The sequence below is a fragment of the Daucus carota genome, chromosome 1 (assembly GCF_001625215.2).
Source record: "Daucus carota subsp. sativus chromosome 1, DH1 v3.0, whole genome shotgun sequence".
Taxonomy (NCBI): Eukaryota; Viridiplantae; Streptophyta; class Magnoliopsida; order Apiales; family Apiaceae; genus Daucus; species Daucus carota.
In genome coordinates this window covers 750,668-768,630 of record NC_030381.2, presented here as the reverse complement: position 1 = coordinate 768,630, position 17,963 = coordinate 750,668, and the positions used below count along the sequence as shown (strand labels likewise).

The following is a 17,963-nucleotide window of genomic DNA, read 5'->3' as shown; positions in this document are numbered from 1 at the left end:
TAGAGGATAGTCTAGATCGATTCATAGATGGATCTCTCTCCATATAGATAGGTATCTCCGTGGATAGAGATAAAGATAGGGATCCATCTAGATCTTGATTCACTATTTCCATTTTTTGACGACAAGTTTGAAATCTTAATGCGGGTAAGTCGAAGACTTCTCGTCGAATATCAAAGGAAACATCGTTTTTCAATTCTTGCTTGGGTCGGAGCGTAGACGGGCGAGTAGAGCCCAGGAAACAGGAAAGCTCGTCATAGAGAGAGCAGTTGACTAAAAATAGAAGACTGCTGCCCTGCCCTGAGAGGGGGCGGCCTCTCTCGGGAAAGATGGCCCAATTTCTCTTCTTTCTTTTTAACCTCGTTAGCTCAGCGGTATATTTTTTTAATAATAGCAGCCGGTTGAGATATTTCGTTTTCTAATTTCCTGCTATTGCGTTCCTTTCATCGAAAGCCTGAGAGAAGCGGGAAGGGATAGTCCTTTTTTCCGGCAAGTCCAAGCGGATTTTTATGAATTACGCCGAAGCGGCGGAACAGAAGCCGCACTCAGAAGGGAGTGGCAGGGAAGGGGGCGATAAGAGGGGCGCGGTTATATTTGAACATAAGGTCTTGGGAAGACGACGGCGCATAAGAATAGGGGGGTGGGTTAAAGGTAAGGCAGCTAGGCAAATACCTCGCCGAAAGGTGGAGGAGGGCGCCGAGACCCTGGGCAGCGGGATTTTCCCGTCATGATCTCGACTAAAGGAAAGTCGCACGTAGATATGGGTTCGAGTCCCATTCATGATTCCAGTTCAGAAGGACTTCATTCAATCGAAGAAGGAAGCATTACGAACAGATAAGCAGACAGGGTGACAAGATGCGACAACCAGGTAAAGGACTTTTTTCTTACAGAGTTCTTTTACTTTTCTGTAATCACCTCACTCACTCTAAGGTGAGTGAAATGCCCTACTTCTACCTGCAAAAGGAAATCCAATTGGAAAAACCTGACTGAACGTTAGGATGTTATGTCGACTTAATCCGTGATTTAATATGTTATGTAGGCTTAGCCTGAAGTTGAAGATTTCGATGGTCTAGCCCGAAATGGGAGTGAGAAAAGTCTCTAAAAAGGAGAGCAGGGCTCATTTCATCTTTCATTTCTGCACGAGCAAAGCCAACCACAGCCATCACCTTTTCAGAAGAGGACAGACATGCTCTTAGCAGATTGGAAGCATAACCGCCCTTGCTTAGCTCCTTCTTTCTTTTCTTTGTCTTCTATCGTTCGTATACCGTATATAGGTATACTCACTTGCTTAGAGCTTTCATACAGACTTTTTCTGGTCGTTCATTCGGAGCCAAGCTAACGCTTTTGGGCTAACGCTTGTCTCCCGCATTCACTAACTACCATAGCTAGTTGAGATAGATCGTTCGTATACCGTATATAGGTATACTCACTTGCTAGCACCTCTTTCTAGAACACTAAACTTCTCTTATGCACCTTTTTTCTTACTTGCCGTAGGTTCTGAAAGATGCTCGACCAGCGGGAGTAGGTCTTATAGAAAGAATAGAGATTGCCAATAGAGCTAGCTTTCTTTGTGCAAGAGATAGAAGAAGAACATATCTCTTCTAGGCCGGCTGCTTCACTTGTATTTGCTATTCATCTATCTGTGAGAAACCTGTACAGGAAGGCGTAAACTCCGCCGAAAGCCGTTGTGCTTTGATGCCGCCTGCCGGGAATTCTTATATATGAGAATCAGATGGCTGTTGTTAACTGCTAAGAGATTGTACCATTGGCACTAGACTTCGTTCTTCAACCTACTTATTTAACCTCTATCCTACGTGGATGTAAGGTAACACCAAGGATACTAGCATCCACGCAATCAACGTGTATCATTTACTGATAGCATATGGGGCTTTTACCATAGTAGCTACTCACTCATAACTCCCGGAAAGAAGGCTTATCCGCGCAATCAACATGTATCGTTTACTTTGATTTAATGAATGCAACAATCTCTCATTAGAGTTCGACGCATTAAATTATGATCTATCTATTACGATGAAGTTCATTGCATTTCCTATACCCTTCCTTCTTGCTATACGGGCTACTTCATTCCTTGCTTTAGAATGACGAAGAGAGAAGTGTGAAAGCAATGCTACCTTCCCTCTATTCTTTCAGTTGTTAGCTGCTTCTTTATCTGGTATTGAGTTCATAGACCACAATCTAAATGTGATTCCGACACCTGACGAAGGCCTTCGACGTGCTGCTAATATAGGGAAGCAAGGTCGTAGTTAGTAGCCCGTTACGGAAAGCTAGCTGAACTCTCTTCTATGTCTTACGTAGATAAGAAGGAATGGGACTGCTGTAGCTTCGCTTCTTCTTCTGCTCGCTACCGCCGATTAGCTCGACCAGAGGCAGGAAGATTACGGGGTTTAGTCCTCTTCGTTCCCATTCCGACCTCGATATGCAGCTAAAGAATGCTGTCATCCGTAGTTTATGCTTTAATGTAACACATAACACCTGTGGAGTCCCTTTTGCGCGATAGAGGCTAAATAAGTTGGGCTTGTTGTCTACTCGAGTGTATCGATAAACCAGTCATCTCAACATTCAAAATTCCTATGTTTCTAGCCAGCAGCCTATTACGTAAACAGCTTTGTCAACGTTGACACATACATTACGAATCCTTTCGGCCAGGTTCAGTAAAGAGAAATCGCAGGATAAACCTGTGGTGGGGAACGATCGATATAAGCTCAAACAATGGTGGTGTAGTCGCTTTCCTATGCCCTCCCGAGGGATTCGTTACGAACACTAACGCAAGCAACGTCTTTTTTTTGCCGTTGATGGTTGCAGCTTCTTCTCTTCGTTCGAGCTGCTTTCGCTCCAGCACCTATGGATTTTCTTTCTCAAGAAAGAAAAGAAGAAGAAAGAAGAAGATCTATTAATATGCATGGCTGCCTATATAACATGTTGCCTCCGACCTCTGTCTCACGACCGCAAATAGAACCTGTAGCTTCATGCCCCGCCCCATTTAAGGCTACTAATAGAATAGGGTTGTGCCTACGCCTCTACCTACGCACGATGCCACCTGTGCCTATGCCTCTGCGTCCGATGCCACGGAATCTGCTGCAAAGTCAGTCTTACTAGGACCCGAGACCGGCATTTGTCTTTCCGAACTAATTGCGGCTATTGGATTGGGATCCAGCCCAGACCTGGTAAGCATTTCTTTGAACAGCAGAAAAGCATTCGACCTCGGATGTCGCTAAGCTAAGGGATTTCTTTCAAGTCAATTGAATTGCTACAGTGCCATAAGCTGGTTGGGTAAGACCGGATACATTAACAGCAAGTAAACTACCTTGTTATAAGCATATAACACGCCTTATTGCCTCGTAGAGTCTCTTGGCATCCTAGCAACGGTTTCTTTGCTACTATACTGTATATGCTTATAAAGCTATACATCGCTTTTCTGCTTTAACTACGTATCCAAGCAACTAAAAGAGAACTTACCGGACAAAGAGCTAATAGTTAGAAGCAACTGCAACATTGAATAGCGCTTTCAGCTACAGAATGCGAGGTTAGCTACACTTGCTTAGTTCAAACAACAATAGCTACAATAACTGCTAAAACAGCAGAACTCTTAACAACATTGTATTCTATACACTCTTTCTTCTATCGTTCGTATCCCGTATATAGGTCTACTCACTTGCTTTCTTTTCTTTCTTTACCTCTTATATACAGTCAAATCTATTGGGAGCATGGCAGCAAGAAAACCGTATTTAACGTTCCTACATGTTCCATTTAAAGAGAAGTTCTTATTAGATGCCAGAAGTCCTACGGATCAAATCTATCATGTCGCGAGGTAGAATGGTTCAACTCATATACAAGAAAATCGATACAGCTCTTATTAGATCAAATACAACGAATAAAACCGGTATTCTCAGTCGGCGAAGCCTCTTCTGTTCTCAGTCGGCGAAGCCTCACAGCTTATATACTCTTTCTATAAGACCTACGGTGCATAATAAATATCTTATATAAGAAACCACGCTTCTTCATAGCAGTACTTGCTAATTGATTATGACGTGTATTAGCTTGCATAAAGATAGTTTACTTAGAATAGAAGTCTGGTAGGGTTGCTAGAGAGCGGGGCTACTAACTACTTGCATATAAGACTATACAGCTAGACTTGCCGGAGGTTTCTTTGCAATACTTGAGACTATACTGTCTAGCTATAGAAGGCATCTATTTGCTATGCTATTCTACTATACCGATATAACACACTAGTGGCTTCCGACGCTACACTAGCTGCTGTATTAGCTACACTAGCCGCTTGAATAAATAGGGCTACTACTTGAGGAAGACCTATTTATGCTACTTGAATAAAGAAGTGTGAGTGCCATTGATCGCGGATCGAGACTATTAGGTTGTTGGTCTTGGAAAGGCTTACCGAGCTATAGCTCCACATTTTCAGGAGTTAGCGTAGAAGGAAAGTTGACTTGCTGCGTGTTATACGCGCTGGAAACAAAACAGCCATTTAACACACGGTTGAGACCTTTTAGAATGTAGCGATTGGGGATTTGATGTTTCAATGACAAAAGCTGTCGATGGCGGTTATCTGTTCCTGGTTCTGGTTCAAATCCTGTCCCCGTAACGAACCTCTTTTTTTGTGAGCCTGCGTTGTAGCCTTTTGTATAACTTGAACAGCTTGGAAAAGAAATATAGTAGAAGATGCTTCTGTCTTTGTATCATAGTAGCTGCCTCTAGCTCTTTCTTCTTTTCTCGTGGCTGCGGTCGCGGGAGACCAACCCCAATAGCAGATTGTTTGGAGGCAGATAAAGCAGAAGAAGATAATGATGCTTACCAAGATCCTCTCGACAATGGCATGAACAAGCAACCCGGATATTCAAGGGTTTAGCATATTGATGAAGATGACCCACTACCACTGCGGCGATTACCCATCCTATCAAAGGTAGTGCCTCCAATCTTGGTACCCACATAGTGATTTCAAAGTGAAACCGTTGTAGGGATCAACCCCAGCTTCAATTAGGCCATCTCTGACAGCGGATTGCCAATTCTTGAGGTCCGGCTGTAACACAATGGCCTTCTCAACCCATTCATAGGAATGGTTAACCACTCCGAGATCCCAATTAAGACCAGAGTTCTTGCATAAATATGGATCTGCCCGACTATAGAAACCAGCGTTAATGGCGCTGCTTCCCCCAATAACTCGCCCTCGGGCGTTAGGAACTCCCTCTTTGGATGTGAAAGCTGGGGCAGTGGACTAAAAATGATCCATTCCGTTAAGGTTTCAAGAAAACCGTCTTGGCTCATCAGATTAGGGTTTCCGTACGGAATTCCACCCCTTTCAAGCAACAACACGCGAAAACTCTGTTACAATGTCGCCGCCAAGGGACAACCGGCTGTCCCGCCACCGACTACAATGTAATCGTAGTAATCTTCAGAAGGTAGGTCGGTCGCATTGAAGGTGAAGCCGAGAAAGTAGGGCCTGTAATCAAAGGTGGAATGAGAATCAAACATAAATTTAGGCAAGTAGATGCAGAACACGCATATGAGATATACAATATACACACACGTACATATATTTCTATATATACACACAGACATAATTGAGAGGGTTTGATGAGTTGAAACTTACTTTGTTGATGAACCTGTCCTCTTGCAAGTGACAAGGCTGTCGTGTACCTATCAAATAATAATCCTAAGTAGTCCTTCTAATGCTTCTCCCGTCGGTCGAGTGACTCCGTACCTCTCTTTTACAGTCGAGTTATTATATACCTAACTTGCCTAGCTAGGAAGTCAGAGCTGCAATATTCGCCTATTTAGCTTAAGATTGCCGCAACGGGCTTGATCATAGCCTCTTTCTTCTTCTTTTAAGAGCTCAGAGCGTAAGAGCTAATCTTCGATTTAATCACAATAGCAGTTTCACAGGCTTTTGAAGCAGGTTCTTTCTTGATATAACTCCTCAAAGGTAGCTATCGAAAGCGGCTTAAAGCCTATCATTCAGTATGTATTGTTGCAAGAACTCTATCTCCCGAGTATACCCTTTCAGTCTTCCCAGAAGATCGATAAAAGATGCCTTAAATCCCAGCTTGAAGCCTTAAAAGGCATACTTGGTAAAGTAAAGGAGAAGGGTTGCTCGAGTTGATTTTCTTTAGTTGCTTGTTGCAGTCCCAACTGCTGGGCGCAGATCCAACGTTTATGACGCCTTGAAGCACATGGTATCTGTCTAGCCCCAAATGTGCCTATAAGGGCTTATTTTTGGGGCCTTTCGGGAAGCAGCTGTGCGGATCTATAGTATAAGTAGAAGAGAAGATGCCCTCGTGGCCAGGCTTTTAGTGGCCCGCCTTCTCCTGACATGACAAAGAAAGACCGGTTTATTGCAGCTGCTTCAGAATGATATGATGTCAAGGTCTTTAGCAATTTGATAGGTTAAGGGGGAAAGCCTAGCCATTCTGAAAAGGTTACAAAACAATGTGCGCGTATTCCTTTCCAAGGATTTCATCCCCGAACAAAGGCCCAGCTACATAAGTATCTATACATCAATCATAATGTAGCAATAGCAGATAAAATGTGTAACAAACAAATGCTGAAGTATGATAGCTTCATCAAACAACCTTGCGACAATTCAGCCTAACCTGCCCCATTGGTGCAGTCAATACACGATAATCTGAAAGCTTCATCATCACCAAGGCAAAGTTGCGCTGAAAGAGGTTAACATCTGAGGCATATGCCCTGACCCGGGTCTCCGTTTCTTCTCCTGAAATTAGCTGCTGATCTACAAAGAGCAGTCCTTTACCCTGCGGAAGACTCCTAGAATACAAAATGCCTGAACCTCTGCCAGGCCCCTCATAGTCCATCTTCATTGCTGCGTCTGGGATTGTGGAAACTGCTGAGACATTTATAGTTGGAAATCAAAATGGTGAAGGCGAAAGGGGCAATGATGCTGTAGTGGATGTAGATGGTGACGGTGAAGACAAAGGGGATGATGATGAGGATTGGTTATTGTCGCATGTTGATCTCAGGACGTTCAGAAAGTTGTTGCCCAAGGTTAAGTCCGGCATACCAGTCCCCCTAAAGTTGTTAAGCCGGCTGTGGAAGAATTTACAGTTAATCATCCCAGTGCTGTGTGCTCCTGGTAAAAGCAAAAGATGAAGACACTGAGTTTAGTTTCCATTTATAAGAGAACAGCGCAGAATTACTTATTAAAATAAATAAAAATAGATAGAAGAGGCTCTCCTCACCTGCTAGACAAGATGAAACCACAAGAGAGAGAAAGTAGAGCTTATGCCTAGGATGAGCTTATTTATTACAGTATTCTTTCTGGTTAAAGAATCTCTTTCTAGTTGCTCTGGGCCAATTAGGGAGGAAATACGGGTTATTACCAGGTAGAGTCTCTTGCATCATACAGTCACTAGTAACGGTTTCTTTGCAATACTTGCTACTATACTGTATAGCTTTAGAAGCATATACTTGCTATGCTATTATACTATAGAAAGGTGCGCGGGAGAATCATAGTCAAAGCCTACGAAGGACCGTCAGTCTCCGGATAACTACTATTGCTTTTGCCATACCTTGTATGAGCTTTACCTCTTGCTAGCAAGTAATCCCAAGCAACTAGCCCTGCCTCGGTTCCACCCCTGTAAGCAAGAAAGCTCTCCCAGCCAGGGGATATTTCTTAAGTAAGGAAGATTCTGACGGGAATTCTACTCTATCTTATCTGACTAGTCTGGCTTTGAATCATATCCATTATATGGCTAAAATTGAGCATTCTATCGCAAGAATAGCACTCCATAGGTTAGTCACTGTTGGAAACTGGGGAGTTGGCTGATAAAGATGGACAGTAACGATCGCGTAATATAAATTCTTCGGCCTCGTCATCGAAAGCGGCTTCCAATTGCTCGGAAATTCTAAGCTATATGGGGGACTTGGATGGTGAGCAAAAACAATTGATCAAGAAGTTGGTCAACTTTCGCATGAAAGAAGGTAAAAAAACAAGAGTTCGTGCTATTGTTTATAAGACTTTGCATCGCCCCGGTCGAACTGAACGCGATGTAATCAAACTTATGGTTGACGCCCTAGAGAATATAAAGCCCATATGCGAAGTGGAAAGAGTAGGAAGAGCAGGTACTATTTATGATGTCCCTGGGATTGTAGCCAGGGATCGTCAACAAACCTTAGCTATTCGTTGGACCCTTGAAGCAGCTTTCAAACGACGTATAAGCTACAGGACAAGCTTAGAGCAATGTTCATTTGATGAGATACTGGATGCTTACCGAAAGAGGGGAATTGCACGTAAGAAAAGGGGGAATCTTCATAGACTGGCTTCCACCAATCGAAGTATCGCGCATTTCAGATGGTGGTAAAGTGAGACCACAAAAAGAGCTCTTCCGAATGATAAAGAAAAAAAGTGCTTAGTTTCGTTGGAAAAACCAACGCAAATCTCATATTTACTTTATAAAGCCGGATATATAAAAGGTTGGAGAGAGTGACTTTATGAAATTATATTATGTTATGTAAGTAGCTATGTAGTTAGTTAGTCTTTTTTTTCTAGTAAGCCTCTTCCCTGTGTATTAGCCCCCCTCTTTTTAAAAAGGAAGCCCCAGCTCCCTAAGAGGGACCCTTCTCTGATAAGGAAGGAAACAAAAGAATCTCAATTTTACGACAAATCCGGTCCGATGGCTGTTCTCCACTAACCACAAAGATATAGGGACTCTCTATTTCATCTTTGGTGCCATTGCTGGAGTGATGGGCACATGCTTCTCAGTACTGATTCGTATGGAATTAGCACGACCCGGCGATCAAATTCTTGGCGGGAATCATCAACTTTATAATGTTTTAATAACGGCTCACGCCTTTTTAATGATCTTTTTTATGGTTATGCCGGCGATGATAGGTGGATCTGGTAATTGGTCTGTTCCGATTCTGATAGGTGCGCCTGACATGGCATTTCCACGATTAAATAATATTTCATTCTGGTTGTTGCCACCAAGTCTCTTGCTCCTATTAAGCCCAGCCTTAGTAGAAGTGGGTAGCGGCACTGGGTGGACGGTCTATCCGCCCTTAAGTGGTATTACCAGCCATTCTGGAGGAGCAGTTGATTCAGCAATTTCTAGTCCTCATCTATCTGGTGTTTCATCCATTTTAGGTTCTATCAACTTTATAACAACTATCTCCAACATGCGTGGACCTGGAATGACTATGCATAGATCACCCCTATTTGTGTGGTCCGTTCTAGTGACAGCATTCCCACTTTTATTATCACTTCCGGTACTGGCAGGGGCAATTACCATGTTATTAACCGATCGAAACTTTAATACAACCTTTTCTGATCCCGCTGGAGGGGGAGACCCCATATTATACCAGCATCTCTTTCGGTTCTTCGGCCATCCAGAGGTGTATATTCCCATTCTGCCTGGATCCGGTATCATAAGTCATATCGTTTCTACTTTTTCGGGAAAACCGGTCTTCGGGTATCTAGGCATGGTTTATGCCATGATCAGTATAGGTGTTCTTGGATTTCTTGTTTGGGCTCATCATATGTTTACTGTGGGCTTAGACGTTGATACCCGTGCCTACTTCACCGCAGCTACCATGATCATAGCTGTCCCCACTGGAATCAAAATCTTTAGTTGGATCGCTACCATGTGGGGGGGTTCGATACAATACAAAACACCCATGTTATTTGCTGTAGGGTCCATCTTTTTGTTCACCATAGGAGGACTCACTGGAATAGTTCCGGCAAATTCTGGGCTAGACATTGCTCTACATGATACTTATTATGTGGTTGCACATTTCCATTATGTACTTTCTATGGGAGCCGTTTTTGCTTTATTTGCAGGATTTCACTATTGGGTAGGTAAAATCTTTGGTCGGACATATCCTGAAACTTTAGGTCAAATCCATTTTTGGATCACTTTTTTCGGGGTGAATCCGACCTTCTTTCCCATGCATTTCTTAGGGCTTTCGGGTATGCCACGTCGCATTCCAGATTATCCAGATGCTTACGCTGGATGGAATGCCCTTAGCAGTTCTGGCTCTTATATATCCGTAGTTGGGATTTGTCGTTTCTTCGTGGTCGTAACAATCACTTCAAGCAGTGGAAACAACAAAAGATGCGCTCCAAGTCCTTGGGCTGTTGAACAGAATCCAAACACACCGGAATGGCTGATACAAAGTCCTCCAGCTTTTCATACTTTTGGAGAACTTCCTGCTATCAAGGAGACGAAAGGCTATGTGAAGTAAAAGAAGAAAAAGTATCCGATTGCTACTAAGAACCTAACATAACATTTTTTTAAAGCCCTGAATCCTTACTCTGTACGGAGCAGTAGGCTGGAGTTATAGTCCGTATGCGTACCGTAGTACTTGCCTGGAGTAGGAAAGAGTGTTCTATCTCTTTTTTAGCCCTTTAAGAAAGAGTTACTGTTCTCTGTTATCAAATCGTCTGTGCTCACGAATCGATTGTGGAAGCTTAATTAAAATGAATTCTCGTTTTATAGTTACAGTCAACACAGTAGCTGTAACGTGACCAGTGCTTTGTCCTTTATCTAGATCTATATAATAAGGCTGCAACTGCGCTGAATGAAAAAGCCTTATTCCCATTCCATTTGTTTGTGAGGAAAGACCTCACCTACTCTCTTCCAATTCATTATATTCTAAGGAAAAGTGCACCGGGCCGCTTAGGCGGAATAGGCAAGCGGTGTGCTTTCTTTACTTTAAGAGTTGTCAGGATACACGATAGAAAAGAGAATGAAATGACTATAAGGAACCAACGATTCTCTCTTCTTAAACAACCTATATTCTCCATACTTAATCAGCATTTGATAAATTATCCAACCCCGAGCAATCTTAATTATTGGGCGGGGTTCGGTCCGTTAGCTGGTATTTGTTTAGTCATTCAGATAGTGACTGGCGTTTTTTTAGCTATGCATTACACACCTCATGTGGATCTAGCTTTCAACAGCGTAGAACACATTATGAGAGATGTTGAAGGGGGCTGGTTTCTCCGTTATATGCATGCTAATGGGGCAAGTATGTTTCTCATTGTGGTTCACTTTCATATGTTTCGTAGTCTATATTATGGGAGTTATAGCAGTCCTAGGGAATTTGTTCGGTGTAGCGGAGTTGTAATCTTCCTATTAATGATTGTGACAGCTTTTATAGGATACGTACCACCTTGGGGTCAGATGAGCTTTTGGGGAGCTACAGTAATTACAAGCTTAGCTAGCGCCATACCTGTAGTAGGAGATACCATAGTGACTTGGCTTTGGGGTGGTTTCTCCGTGGGCAATGCCACCTTAAATCGTTTTTTTAGTCTTCATTATTTACTCCCCTTTCTTTTAGTAGGCGCCAGTATTCTTCATCTGGGCGCATTGCATCAATATGGATCAAATAATCCATTAGGTATAAATTCATATACGGATAAAATTGCTTCTTACCCTTATTATTATGTAAAGGATCTGGTAGGTTGGGTAGCTTTTGCTATCTTTTCTTCCATTTTCATTTTTTATGCTCCTAATGTTTTGGGGCATCCCGACAATTATATACCCGCTAATCCGATGCCCACCCCGCCTCATATTGTGCCGGAATGGTATTTCCTACCGATCCATGCCATTCTTCGTAGTATACCTGACAAAGCGGGAGGTGTAGCCGCAATAGCACCAGTTTTTATATGTCTGCTGGCTTTACCCTTTTTAAATCAAAGTATGTATGTACGTAGTGCAAAATTTCGCCCGATTTACCATATAATATATTTGTTGTTTTTGGCGGATCGCTTACTACTAGGTTGGATCGGATGTCAACCTGTGGAGGCACCATTTGTGACTATTGGGCAAATTTCTCCTTTTGTCTTCTTCTTGTTCTTTGCCATAATGCCCATTCCGGGACGAGTTCAAAGAGAAAATCCTAATTATTTCAGCGAGAACTTTGCCTTTTCATATCCAAAAAAGTAAAGGGCGAACCCTTTACTTTTGCAGCAATTGGTGGAGGAAATCCAAAGGTTGAGGGGTTGCCGATGACTTCCTCTTTCATTACTTCATTCTTTCCATATCCCTAGAAGGGCTTTCACTCTCCTTTGTTCTCTTCTTTCTTTTTGATTTTGACTTGGTTGGCAGGGTCAGGGCCTTTCTCGCTGGGCGAGCGCATCCGATTCTAAAGTCCTTTCCTAAACCACTTCCCGTTCAGTTGCTGAAAGATAGAGATAAGGCTTTCTAAATGAGATTGATTTCCACGAATATGCAGGCTAGAAAGATGCTATTTGCTGCTATTCCATCTATTTGTGCATCAAGTTCGAAGAAGATCTCAATCTATAATGAAGAAATGATAGTAGCTCGTTGTTTTATAGGCTTTATCATATTCAGTCGGAAGAGTTTAGGTAAGACTTTCAAAGTGACTCTCGACGGGAGAATCCAGGCTATTCAGGAAGAATCGCAGCAATTCCCCAATCCTAACGAAGTAGTTCCTCCGGAATCCAATGAACAACAACGATTACTTAGGATCAGCTTGCGAATTTGTGGCACCGTAGTAGAATCATTACCAATGGCACGCTGTGCGCCTAAGTGCGAAAAGACAGTGCAAGCTTTGTTATGCCGAAACCTAAATGTTAAGTCAGCAACACTTCCAAATGCCACTTCTTCCCGTCGCATCCGTCTTCAGGACGATCTAGTCACAGGTTTTCACTTCTCAGTGAGTGAAAGATTTGTCCCCGGGTCTACGTTGAAAGCTTCTATAGTAGAACTCATTCGAGAGGGCTTGGTGGTCTTAAGAATGGTTCGGGTGGGGGGTTTCTCTTAAGAATAAAGAAGACGAATAGAATCTAATTCATGTTTATGCTAACAGAAGAGCGGATCCAATACCAAGACGTCCAGAACTCAAACTTATATATATATACATCTACAGGGTTGAGAAGTGTTTCGTCCGGGAGGTATAGCTCATCAGCGCATACATACAGAGATCCTGTGGTTGGATCTGTACTAGAGAAGGGAAGAACAAGAGGAAGACTCCATAGCTGATAGAACCAAGGCCAAGGGCTGGACTCTAGAGAAAGTGAAAGGTGATCTGCACTATGGCTTCTCCCATTCCTTATTTCAGCTTTGTTTTTAGTGCTTAGATAAGTTTCTTTCCAGCTCTCTAGTATACTTATTCTCTTTCTTATGCTGTTTTCTGCCTGTAGTGTGGTTCTGTCCCTACTATTGATAAAATCACTGGATGCTCTTGCTGCTCTGCTCCTCTAGTCAGTGTTCTACACGCGCAATGTCTAACGAAGTTTTGGCCTATATTTTGGAAATAATGCCTAAATTTTGCTTTCTAGTACCTGCGCCTGTATTTATACTCTTTCTTTTTCGAGCGGCCCGTGTAACAAGGGGGCTTAACCATGAAAATTATAAGGCGCACGTGAATTAAAATATTGGAGATACATTGAAGGAGCAGATTAACCAGCGATTCATACAACCACTCCTTGAAGAACGAGGGACCCAACTCCCCCGTGGCACGAAATCTTGCGATTTAGTCCAGAAATTGGTCGAAGGAGACCCAGACAATCTTGAAAGACTGGTAGCAATATTTGAAAGCCTGGAAACTTTAGGGCCCTTAAGTCCCTACTTTCTCCAGATTCTTTCTCTTATTCCTCCTATTCCTGGGGTTGCTTGAGGGTTGAGCAATCGACATGATATATTTGCTCACATTCCAGGCGAAGGTCATAATTTGCAGGAACATTCTATGGTCTTAATAAGAGGAGGTAGAGTGAAAGATTCGCCAGGTGTGAAATCCCGTTCTGACTAGTTCCGTTTGGTCGATTCCGGCATACATAAAGGTAGAGCTGGGCAGCGGCTTTACTTTTATCTAGATCGGAATTCAATGTAGCCTTTAGTCTAGGCGAGGCCCCCTGTCGCTAGGGGGAGAAAGAAGAGTGGGATAGTGGGCTTCTTTCGCTTTACTTTTTAGCTATATTTAGGTGTAGGATAAAGATTTTAGGTGTTGAATCAGATAAAGATATCTCCATTGGTTTACTTCCAATGGGCTCAAAAGCGGCAATTTATGTCAGTGAAGGATGGAATAACATATGAATAAAAAAGCTTTAGTAGACCCCAAACCTAAAGAGGTAATCCTTTGTTGAATGCATTACATGCTTATTAGCAGTTCCTCGATCGCAAGCCCAGTCAATTATCTTAGCCCTTTCTTTTGCGTATGCATGCTATTCATGTCTTCGTGCACTATCTAAGTAAACTTAGTAAGCTTTCTTTGGAAGAAATGCAACTCTACTTCGTTTTAGAAATGTTAGATTTTCATGTGTTAAGCATAACGTTTAAGTAACATGATGTAAGTTTATTAGCGCTTTTTCCACCACCTAGAAGCTTCTACCTCCCTTATCTTTGTCTTTTTGCTTTTCTTTTTGTGAGCACCAGGTGATCTAGTGTAGTAGTCTTCTTACCAAGAGGACGAGGCCACTCCAAAGAAAGAACGAATTGGAGTGGGAAAGAAGAGCAGGTATGTGAGCTTCTTTCACTTGACTTTTTTCTTCCTTCTCTTCTAGTTTCAGGAAGATCAAACAGAGGTCTCATCGGTCTATCGACCGGTATACAGCTTGTATAGTCGTCAATTAGTTGGCTTACCATTCCATTATTTGTTTTGTGGTGAAGGACAAAGGCTGGGGTTTTCCAACTGACCCGAGCGAACCCGTGATTCCTCTTAGTAATAGAGGTTGCTTGAGCTGCTCCTGATGTCGGGATTGGATTTGGATCTCATCCAGAAAAAAGAAAGAAAACCGGGTTTCGAGCTCTATATTCTGCTTCTTCTTGTCGAACCGGCATTGGGCCAATTGGGACTCTCTTTCATATCCTCCTCCTGTTGGTGACTGACCTCTTCCTTTCTATTTAGAAAGTGAAAGTCGTTGCCGGCCGGTGTGACAGTATGAGTAGACGGTGCTCTTCTCTTTCCGGGTTCATAATCGGTGCTATTGAATCTGCAGTTAAGGGAATATCGCCAGTTATTTTAAAAAGAGTTCCGCTCAGGAATCCCTTTGAGAGAGGTTTAGCCTAGCCTTCAGGTCCTATAAAAAAATGGAGCTTACCGGTTTATGGAATTGAGAAATAGATGTCCTACCAAGGCTGTATGGAATAGAATGAAGGGTTAGGGTTCTTGCGGGAAGAAGGACAAACCGGGCCCCTAGTGGTCCTTATCTTATCACGCCACACATGGAGATGGAGACATCTCAAATAGGTAAATTGGTTTGGGAAGACGGGGGAAAAACATCCATCGTTTAGGTTTTTCTGAGTAGCTAAAGTTAAGATAGAATAGGTCATCACATCCTGGGGTTGAAGAATGAGCAGCTTTAAAAAGGAAATGGCAAGCAAGAAGGAGAGTAGTAACGTCGTATTATCCATCCGAAGCAGTAGCAGGCCAGGCACTGGTCTTTCTATCTTCTGGCTGTTCCCAGAAGTAATTTCCGAGCTTTTGAAATAATAGCTGTGGCACGCCCATGGATTCGATTCTTTTGTTGTTCTCCGGCACTTCCTGGTTTCATCTAAGAAAGGTAGCCCCAGGAACATGAAACGTTTCCTTCGCTAAGGTTGTAACAACTCTTAGGTATAGAGATTGGCCAGTGCTATGCTCTATAAGGAGTCAAGCTATGCTTTGTATATTTATTTTCGTGTAGCTAATGCAGCAGCAAGTCGAGTTGAGAGCACACTCTGGACTCTTCTCACGAATTGGATTCGAACCAATATGCTCCCTTCGGCGCGACTTCTCCGTTTAGTCGATCGTGAGTGGGTCTGTCGTCCTCCTCATTATAGTCCTCCTAGAATCAATAGCATTTCGTCGGAATACATCCTGTCTTTTCACCTTAGTAGTCCTATGCATAGTCAGTACTATAGCCCCAATCATGGCTACTAATAAAATCAGACTAGGAACCAAAAACCAGACGGAATAGTAAGTATAAAGTAAATTGCCCAATGTTTCCAAATTAGTCCAACTTCGTACCTTTCCGGCATAAACCATATATCTCAGAGAGGTCGTATTTCTTTGGGTTGGTAGTAATGGAATGCTTTCATTATCTAAAATGAAGAACATTTCCCACCAAAAGATCAGTCCAATAATACCACTCACTGGTAAATAGCGCAATACTTCTTCGTGAATCTCCGCTATTTGAATATGGAACATCATAACAACGAATAGGAATGAAACGGCTATAGCTCCTATATAAACTACTGGGAAGATCATAGCGAAAAAGTCGAGACCTAACAAAAGAAGTAAACCTGAAGTGTTGCGAAAGACTGGGATGGAAAACGAAACGGAATGTACCGGATTTTTAGCACGTACAACCATCAAAGCAGAGACCAAAGCAAGGCTCGACAAAACAGAAAGTATCATAGTACGTCGTCCTTCCCTGAAATGGAACTTTCACGCTGGAGCATGAAAGTTGATCTATTACGACCAGCGCGGTTGTTCGTATTTCATTTGATTCTTCCAGGCCAAGTCCTAACTACATACCTACAAAAGGGCCATACGTATTCAGAATCTCAATAAAGTAACTACTGTCTGTGCCATGACTAATGAGATTTAAATATATTTTGTGCAGTCCTATAATTTGTTCTTGCAAAGACTCGTCTATAATAAAGACATTATCGACTATATGTTTGAAATCGAGTTCGTCAGGTAATCTACGATTACCATTTGTAGCAGTATAATCTTTAAAAATCATTTCTAGTTTCGACTCGGTTTTTTGTTTGAGTTTGTCCAATTCCAACTCCAAAATAAGAATTTCAGAGCCCTTCCCCACTTTAAACCCGGCAAAGAAAGCTAGCGAAAGAACTATTCCGATTCCGATTCCGATTCCGACTGAAAAACAGGGTTCGTCTATGAAATTCTTCATATTCATATTTTTATTTCATCTCTATAGTTCCGCTTCCTCCTCTATGAAGAAAGACTTGTGGAAAAGAGCTAGCCTGTTGGGCCAAGAAAGGCATGTGAGTTGTTGGGCGTAAAAGTTATTCTCTTACGATATTTCGAGTTGGATGAAAAGAGCGAATACAGATACACACCTTCTACCCCTTATAGAGTATAAGACAGGCCTATCTCTATAGTGGAACCTATCTAGGTTCTAGCAAATATAGAGTGTGAATGCTGGCTACTAGAACTAGTGGTCGTAGGGCAACGGGGAGATGAGTTAGCAACTTCACGTTTAAAAGAGATCCAAGTCCATAGAGTAGAGACTAATAAGGTCTCAACATATTATGGATGCCCAATCCCGGAAAGTATCAGAGGTTGTTGAGTTATCCAGCCTCTCACTGCATATATGGGTAGTCTAGTAAACCAGGTCACAGCGGTGGTGGCCGAGCGGTCAGCTTCCTGTAAGAGTATATGGATATATATGAATCTAAAAGATGCTTTCTGTTGGATGTGAGGCTTCGCCGACTGAGAACACCCCTAAGCTTACTTATCTAAAAGGATGCTAGTATAGTATACATATATATCCATATATGCAATAATAGGCTGGGATCGTTTCCAAAAACCAATCTTATTACTCTATCTTAGAAAACGTTCAATTAATATGATCTGTTCGTATGTATCTACATCACATGTTACGCCTTCAGTCTCTGTTTTGCTATATCGTTATACCACCAGTCGGAATATGAGATCTACGATAGCTTTTCTCAAGAAAAATATTCTGACATCGGGTGTAGCTAGATTACCCGATAAGGTTGCACACCTCTCTCTGGGTAATGATCAACCATCTGAGGATTCATCATCCTCCAATGTTGTCTCACGTCGTATTCCTCGTAATATTACGATTAATCGAAATAGAACTCAGATAATGCCTAAGAGTGTTCTGGGTTCCCATATGTCGTATGTCTGTAATTATATGAAGAATATTCGTTCTGAAGCGCACTTCAAAGTCAATCCTCCTGTTATGACTTTTCCTCATGGTTTGATAGACTGTCTATTTGAAAGTCAAAGAACAACCTTTATGGGTTTAGGATATCGTT

At 42.3% G+C, this 17,963-nt stretch overlaps 3 protein-coding genes and 3 pseudogenes across 3 annotated transcripts; 4 read left to right on the top strand and 2 right to left on the bottom strand.

Annotated features, from left to right (window-relative positions):
• The window catches only part of LOC135152423 (small ribosomal subunit protein uS4m-like), a 4,193-nt pseudogene extending 4,067 nt beyond the window's left edge, over nucleotides 1-126 (top strand).
• Nucleotides 127-5,600, bottom strand: LOC135151256 ((R)-mandelonitrile lyase-like; annotated as a pseudogene).
• A 1,616-nt stretch (nucleotides 5,601-7,216) lies between these two features.
• LOC135151261 (small ribosomal subunit protein uS7m) lies at nucleotides 7,217-10,281 on the top strand. Its single transcript, XM_064089114.1, has one exon. The coding sequence runs from the start codon at nucleotides 7,902-7,904 to the stop codon at nucleotides 8,346-8,348; it is 447 nt and encodes a 148-aa protein (XP_063945184.1). The 5' UTR covers nucleotides 7,217-7,901; the 3' UTR covers nucleotides 8,349-10,281.
• LOC135151250 (cytochrome c oxidase subunit 1) lies at nucleotides 8,731-10,281 on the top strand. The gene has a single exon (XM_064089066.1). It carries the CDS (start codon nucleotides 8,731-8,733, stop codon nucleotides 10,225-10,227), a length of 1,497 nt encoding a protein of 498 aa, XP_063945136.1. The 3' UTR covers nucleotides 10,228-10,281.
• LOC135151253 (NADH-ubiquinone oxidoreductase chain 6-like) lies at nucleotides 9,915-16,493 on the bottom strand. The gene is given in 2 exon segments (XM_064089097.1): nucleotides 9,915-15,743; nucleotides 15,745-16,493. Coding segments are annotated over 2 exon segments (726 nt in total). The 5' UTR covers nucleotides 16,348-16,493; the 3' UTR covers nucleotides 9,915-15,620.
• Nucleotides 12,196-13,911, top strand: LOC135151259 (ATP synthase protein MI25-like; annotated as a pseudogene).
• Nucleotides 16,494-17,963: the final 1,470 nt, after the last annotated feature.